General features: G+C 25.6%; 1 protein-coding gene across 1 annotated transcript; it reads left to right on the top strand.

The window, feature by feature from the left end:
• The first annotated feature begins 2561 nt into the window (after positions 1-2561).
• LOC145063170 (uncharacterized) lies at positions 2562-4964 on the top strand. Its single transcript, XM_079010754.1, has 5 exons — positions 2562-3106; positions 3327-3424; positions 4322-4390; positions 4539-4625; positions 4692-4964. Exons 1-3 carry the CDS (start codon positions 2818-2820, stop codon positions 4373-4375), a joined length of 441 nt encoding a protein of 146 aa, XP_078866880.1. The 5' UTR covers positions 2562-2817; the 3' UTR covers positions 4376-4390; positions 4539-4625; positions 4692-4964.
• The last annotated feature ends 3656 nt before the right edge of the window (positions 4965-8620 follow it).

Raw genomic sequence — 8620 nt, 5'->3', positions numbered from 1 at the left:
ATTTATATGAAATTTACTAAATGGTTTTGGTAGGCCTGGCAATCGTGGCGTGTTCGGGTTGGCGTGTCGCGGGTTGGTGGGTCAAAATATGACAACCCAAACACGACCCATTTAAATATACAAGTCACGGGTTAGCGGGTTTTGAACATAAACCCATATATGACCCGCCAACCCATTTACTTATACGGGTTCACAGGTTGGCGGGTTCGTGGGTTAGATTTGGGTTCGTGGGTCCGAATTCTAGACATTTAAGTATTAAACATCCAAATGAAAATTAAAAGCATTTATAAAAAAATGTACAGACTTAACCTTATAGGTTACGAATTACAACCTTAGACTATCCACCACGAGTCAAAATGTCAAAACAGTCACATTGTCTATGAATCAATGGTATATATTATATAATACTTATTAAATATTAATACTTGACACATAAATACATTTAAAAACAAAATACATTTTTTTTATTAAGAATATAAATGGGTTGGCGGGTCAACCCGTTTATTTTTTGAGAAACCCATATATGACCTGTTTAATAATCGGGTTGGCGGGTTAGGGGGGTTGAAAAACTCAACTCAAACCCATTTATTTCGTGTCGTGTTGCGGGTCGTGTCGCGTGTCGTGTCGAGAATTGTCAGCCCTAGGTTTTGGAATTATTACAACTATATTTGAGTTGTTTATAATATTATTCATAATATTATTAAAATAATAAACACGTGATTGAAAAAATTAAAATAAATCTATGTTAAATAATATAACTTAAAGTGAGATGATAAGTGGTTTGAAAATGAATGTTTAATGTCATATCAATTTTTAAATCAGAAGTCTTTTAAAAATAAACAATTATACGTATTCTTGTTTTGTTTTATTATTATTATTATTTTAAAAACAACCATACATACATATTGATATCTCCTTTATTTTTCCATATTGGTGTATATTACTTATTTGTTCACATGTCATATTATGTGTATGTGTAGATTATCAATTGCTTTGATGGGTTATTGGTTGATATTTTTCCATTCATATTATTTCTATAAATAATGAATACGCAAGATAACGAGACAGCTCACTAAAGACAAAAATGTCTCTAAAATTCAAAAATGCACATGTCGCTATTTAATGAATATCAATTAATGTCACCAACTCATCAAATAAGAGATTATTTTAGATTAAGAATGGCAAAACATTCTTAGATTTTTATTTTAGAGGATTGTTGTTTGTAATATTAGTTGTAAGGTTCATATATTATATGTGTTTATTAAAAAAAAAAAATAAATAAATAAAGAAACATATACATCTAACAATTTAGAACCTTTAGATTTATAAAAAAAAAAAATTTAATTATTAAAATTAAAGTGTTTATTTATCTTTAAATTTAAACTAATAATTTAAATAATTAAACAACTAAAATAATTTAATTCAATTTAAAATTTTAAAAATTACAAGGAAGTTGTATTAATGAATTAGATATACATGTATTATTATATTTAAATATTATATAAAATTTAATAAAATAAAAAACCACAAAATGACATATGAATATAATTTAATCTAAATTACCATAATGACATGTGATATAATACATAAAAAGATAACAAGTGACAACATTATTTTTATTTATTAAAAAAGATTGGTTGATGTAGTTTTAAATTTTATTTACATTAAATGATAGCAAAGGTAGTTTTGGCCGTATTCTATTTTTTAAAGCAAACAATACAATGTTATACTCGATGCCATATATATATATATATATAGAGGTAGGTTCAAATGTTTTTCACATCTATTGTGTGCTAGAATGCACCAATAGTAATTTAGTATTAATTATATATATATATATATATATATATATATATATATATATATATTAAATGTTATCCATACTTATAACTTATTTTTATGAAAACCAATTAAATTCGTCATTAATGCCAACAATAATATTCTTTCAGAATAAATTCATATCTAGAAGAATGAGAGTGTATTTTAGCAGAATGAGAGTGTATTTTAATATAATACACTCTCGTTCTTCATATTCTATGCAACTTTATTGTATTTTAAGTGAGTGAGTCCTAAAACAGAACATGAACTCATACGTAAAAACTTAGATGTGAATTCATTCTGAAAGAATGTTATTGTTGACATTAATGACGGATTTAATTAATTTTCATAAAAAGAAAATTATAATTATGGATATCATTTAATATACATATAATTATTGAAATCATTTAATATCTATATTTATTTAATTAAATAATTATTTAATTTACTAAATTTCTATTGGTGCATTCTAGCACACAATAAACGTGTATATATATATATATATATATATATATATATATATATATATATATATATATATATATTAAAATTCGGGTTGAATTAGATTCTTAATATTCTTATAAAAATTGATTTGAAAATACATAAAGAAGGGGAAACACTAGTTGATAACTTGATATGATAAATAAAAATCAAAGTGTTATTTTAATGGACTACATATGTAGATTAAGGCATAGTTAAGGGTAAACAATTGTAATTTAACATGAAAGACAAAGATCCCACCAACCGAACATCTCTCATTCTCTATCTCCAGTGTGTGTATGTGTGTGTGAGAGAGTGAGAAGCTGCTGCTGCAACACCATATTCTCCAAAACCCTTTGCTTTCTGCTTCGAGATTCTCACTTCACTTTCACTCATCCCTACAATAATCGAACCCTTTATCTATATTTTTTCAAATCGACATTTTCCCCAATCTTTATTCTAAAAACCCGATCAAACTTTGCTGAAGAACTCTTTGTTTTTTTTTTCTCTAAATTAAAAATGCCGTTCAACAAAGAACCGGCGACTCCGCCGATGATCGGCAAGATCGGTCCTTACACCGTATTTGTTACTCCTCCTCCTACTCCCAAGCCTTCATTCGAATCTTCTCCTGTGTCGGCTTCTGAATCTCCGAAGAGAAAAGATGTTTCGCCGCCGCCTGTGAAATCCTCTCCACTGATGAAATCCGCTCCTCCGGTCCTTCCGCCACCGGTTCAATACGAGAAGTCCGCATCGGCCTACGACTCGAAGTTCGGTTTCTTTTGGGATGCCGTCGCTAAAGTCCAGAATGGTATCATTTGCTTTCTTTTTTCCTTTCGATTTTGAATTCTTTACATGTAGAAGGAATTGAAAAACGAATTTGTGTCATTTCATTAGATTTAAACCCAGATTTGTTTGATAATTTCTTAATTTGTTCTACTTCTTGTTATTCAATAGTGAATACAATACCTAATCAGAATTATGTAGTCCACTGAAGTTTGGAATTGTGTCTAATCTTTGATCTTTAACAGCACATTCAAGTTTGGATGATTATGTAGCTCGTTGGTTTGGGCTGAATCAATCGAAATATCAATGGGCTCTTGATGATTATTACGAAAAGAATGGCGTGGTAAGTTTCTTGGATTCAATTTCTATTATTTTCTTTGACTTATCTGGTCAAATTTCTTTAATTTGGCTCTGGAAATGATAGAACTTCAACAAAATCTTTTATACAATTTGATAATTACACAAAGCTTTATACGAATCATTTAGATTAATGATAAAAATTGCATCAATATTTCGTTAAAAGAACTTGAATTGGACTTAAAGATGAATATATTCTCTTTTCTTCTTTTTAGATGATTTACCTTTTGAAGTAGTATGCGTAGCTTTTTTATCTCTCTTTTGAAGCAAAGAAGTAAACTAAAGTTTGTTAAAATGAGCGATTCTTGTTTCTTTTGAACAGCTCATTTTGCAAAGTATGATGTTTTATCGTTAGTTTTCCAAATGATGCTTATAAAATATTTGAGAAAGCGATGCACACTTGGGGACATTGATGGAAAAAGTAAATTTTGGCAAATTTGAAAATAGTTAGGAGTTAAGACTTAATGGGAAAGCCTCGTTTCCCTAGGCATTACCTTAGCCTTTCTTTTTCTTTCTTGTTGGGTGTTTTGGAGCTCCATTATTAACTAGAAATGACTTCATATTAAAGATTGAATTTTTATCTTTAATCATTTGAGACATTTAAGCTCATTGGTTGATTGTTACACTTGTAAAATGGTAAGAGGTTAAATCTTGAAACATGTTATAAAAGATTTATAACTTTTATTTCTATAGAATATTCATAGATATGGGGTACAATGAAAGGAAGCCAAGAATGGTCATGAGTTGACTTGGGGGTTGTTTGGATGTGTATTTCCAAACTCCAAAGCAATTGAATCAAATAATCCTATAATCATTTGAATAAATTAGGGGTAGTTAGGTAATTTTACAATAATTTAGCCCTAAATATTATCATAAACTGCAGGACCATGTTGATGCAAAAGTTAAAGATGTATCCACAAAAGCACAAAGTGTGTAACATCTAACTCAGCTGGTAAGTTCTTCATTAAGTCCTAATTCTTTACAAATTTTCCCTCATTTATTAAAACGTATCATCAGTTTCTTAAGTGTTTTGTAAAAACAAATTCTATATTTACGGATTTAGCCCTTGAAGATTCAAGAATTTTATTGTTTTTATGCAGGGAATGGTGTTATGAAAGGCACCTTGAGACACTTTTTGATTAAGATATGTCTATATGTCAAAAACTTCACATAATATATATATATATATATATATATATATATATATATATATATATATATATATATATATATATATATATATATATATATATGATTTGCTTAGTGGTTAGATTTGGATCGAATCAAATCTATACATTTATGATTTATCAAAAATCTTTTGCTACTTGTGCTGCATTTGGAGGCCTGATGATGTTATGTGAAAGTATGATATGAGGCATGTAAGATGTAACAACTTTTTTGTTTACCATGTTTTCTCTTAACAACTCTGCCTAAAATAGGCTAATCTTTCAAGACTTGTAATCATGATTTGTTGTTGTATTTGCATTTCTGTTTCCAGTGAAATGAATTGAAATGAATTAAGATCAGTTTACTTTAACAGCATTTCTTTCAATTGCAATAGTGTTTGTTAGAGCATTTTCAAGAATTGTAGCCTTATTATATATGTCATCTTGTTACAACTCAAGATCCTTTAGCTTAGCTTATATATGTCTTTTTATCGAAATTGATTTGTATCGTATTCCTTTTGTATAAATATTTAAAGCTTTAAATCCATAAATGGCTATATGTAATTTTTCTTATCAAAGAAAAAGAAAATTAAATTAAGCAAAGTTTGATTTAGTAACATTAAACAATACGGTAATGTACGAAATTGGTTCAAGTGTTCTTAGCCAAAAAAGATATTTTGGGGACGTTTATTTAAATAACGAACCATGTTTCTTTTAAAGGTACGGGGAAATGATCCATTTTTTTTAGAATTTACTAGAATAACCATTTCTATTGGAATGGCATTTTGGTTCCAAATGATATATAATTTTATTTTTTATTTTACTAAACGCTCTTCAAAAAAATTATATATATTTTTACATTTTGAAGTATTAAGACGGCTTTGGCAAAACATGTAGAAAGGAGTAGGCTGTAAAATTGTTAAAACATAAAATATAAACATAATTTAAATAAAAAAGGATAATTAAAGTCAATTTATAAAAAATATAAAGTTTTTTTTTGTTAAACGTGAAGATTTTTGTTTAAGTTAAAAGCCAGAAGTTTCTACTATAATAAAAAAATTCAAGTTTTTTCCTTAATAGTTAGAAAAGTTGGAAGCTTCCAAAGTTAGATGTCAAATACCCCCTTGGTCATACCGGTTTCTTAGAGCATCTCTAATGGGAGTTTGTTTTTTTTTTTTTTTTTTTTTTTTTTTTTTTTTTTTTTTTTTTTTTAGTTAGTAGTATACAATTTTATTCTTTGACCACTTATTAGTTATTACCATTGGAGTCATAGCTTTTTTGCTTTTTTATTTTGACCACTCAATATATATTAAGTGCTCAATTTACTTTCACAGCTAATACATTTTACCCTTTATACATTAACCATATTTTAATTTACCTCTTTAATTTTAATTAGTTTTAAATATTTTTTATTTTTTTACTAATTAATTATTTCTATTAACTATTTAATAACATCTTATTTATAAATATAACTTTTATGACGATAATATATTATTTTTAATGTTTTTAAAATATTATTTGTGTTTAAAATAGACTAATTAAATGAGAAAGTTTTATTAAACATTTTAGAAAGATAGGGGTAAATTAGTTAAATTTATGAAAAAGGCTATATAAATAAGCTTAACCATTGGAGCATTCATTTATTTAGAGTTCAAAACTAAAAGAATGATGATTTGTCACTAGTTTTAAGTTTAACCATTGGATATGTTCTTAACTAAATGATATCATTATCATACATACTTATAAAGCTATCATTTTTTCTTAAATCTCATGCATTTGAAACCCCCTTTTTTAACTTTCTCAAACCACATTCATTTGAAACCTCTTTTTTTTTTAACTAATGTAACTCAAAAGTTTTCTTAATTATGATTTAACACTCAAAAGTTTTATAACTTATATTATGTTTAATTAGCATTTAGTGAAAAGTTTACTATAAAAGGCCAATCTTTTGTTATGTTTAATTAGCATTTAGTGAAAAGTTTACTATAAAAATGTCAATCTTTTGTTTGTGTTATATAAAATCTTACATGTAAGAAGGATTTGAAGATATTGTGATTCAAAAGTTTTCATATAGTTGAAGTATTCACGATCCAAATATGATGATTTGAAGAAATGGGTTATGTCGCATCGATGGTAATTGTAATATGATTTTTTCTTTCAACCAAAACAAATGATGCTTTTCTATTCTTTCTTTATATTCAGTTTCTCATTTAATCTTTATATGTGATTTGTGTGTATTACTCAATCTTGAATGTGACTCTCCAAATATCAATGTTTTGCTTCAAATATCTTTCTGATTCTTCTTTTTCAAGAAAAATATTTTGATTGCAGGTTAGTGAAGAATTGTCATCAAGTTTCTATGGCTGAATGGTGTTAAATGAAGAAAGAAGATTCATATAATGGATATAGGTTTTTTTGTTTGAGCAAAGTTGACAAATGTTGGTTTTTTCTTTTGATTTAAATGTATGTTTATGTAACATCTTTATTTATATATTCAACCACTCAATGTTCTTATTTATTTGATTGTAGTTTTTCTATTTTGATTATGTTTATTTTCTATTATTTTTTTGTTGGGTTATCTTACACAACATATTTAAAAGACAATATTTAAAAGATAACATAATTTTGAATGTTTGATATGTAATTATAATACACTTATCATGATATGTTCTTCATATAAAAGTAATTTATCCATATTACTACGACAAGAATTACATATCACATTTACGATAATATATATATTATATGTGATTTGTTTAACATGTATATGCACCTATGTATGTTATAAATTTATAATTAAATATATTTATGTCTAATAATTGAAGAGATTAAAATGATGCATCAAAACCAATTATTTAGATGAATATAATAATAATAATAATAATAATAATAATAATAATAATAATAATATACATTTCCAAGTACCACATTCATTTGAAACTCACACTAAAACTCAAGAGTTTTCTAATTTATGTATATTTATTAGTTACAACTCAAGAGTTTTTAACTTATGATTATTAATTAGTAATCACTAATAACTTTTTATTTTCATTTCTTTTATAAGGTTGTAAAATTTTGCTCATTAAAAATATTAATGTATTTAAAGCGAATTGTGATTTAAATATGAAGAGTTAATATAAATGTTATAATAGATGTTTTAGTGTTTTTATGTTATTAAAAGTTATAGTGTTTATTTTTCATATATTTTATTATTCGTTGTATATATATCTTTTTTAATACAAATGTTATAATATATGTTTTTCTATTTTTATGTTACTAAAAGTTGCAGTTCATATTTTTGTTCATACGTTTTGTTACCTGTTATCACAATGACTTAAAACTACAATGTTTTATCATTCATTTGATATATAATTTACACAATTTTGAACGGTTTATAGGATTATCAAATAATTGTATATATCACAATGACTTAAAAGTTAAACTACAATGTTTAATAAAACTAATATGTTAACTATATGCTTGCTTTATTACTAACATTTTGTTTCAAAGTAGAAATATTAAATAATAATTTGGTAAAAGTTATTATTTTAACTATATAATTCTATTCTCGCGCAACGCGCGGAGATTTGCCTAGTATACTTATAAAGGAAGCATTTTTCCTTTCACCTAATTCATTTGAAACTCCCATTCTTTTTTCCTTTCACCACATTCATTTGAAACTCTCATGACTTTTCAATTTCTTTATAATAATAATTATAATTTGTTAAAATAGGTTAAATAAATATAAAACCTAAAGTGTAATCATATATAAACTAAATTTCAATATTAAAATATATCTTTATTTCTACTTATAAAATTATATTTTTTAACTTTTAACATATTATAATTAATTTATTAGTTTTAATATATTGTTGGATGTAAACAATTATCATTTTAAAGGTATAATTTTGGAACAATTTGTATAAGATACTTAAATTAATTAAAATATAACATTACAGGGTCAACTTAAATATAAATTTTTGTTTAAGTTAAACAATCCAAAGAATATTTTATAA

The sequence above is a fragment of the Lactuca serriola genome, chromosome 7 (assembly GCF_051521515.1).
Source record: "Lactuca serriola cultivar US96UC23 chromosome 7, Lser_US96UC23_V15, whole genome shotgun sequence".
NCBI classification, from domain to species: domain Eukaryota; kingdom Viridiplantae; phylum Streptophyta; class Magnoliopsida; order Asterales; family Asteraceae; genus Lactuca; species Lactuca serriola.
Note: the sequence above shows the minus strand (reverse complement) of the source record. Positions and strands in the feature narration are given on the sequence as shown.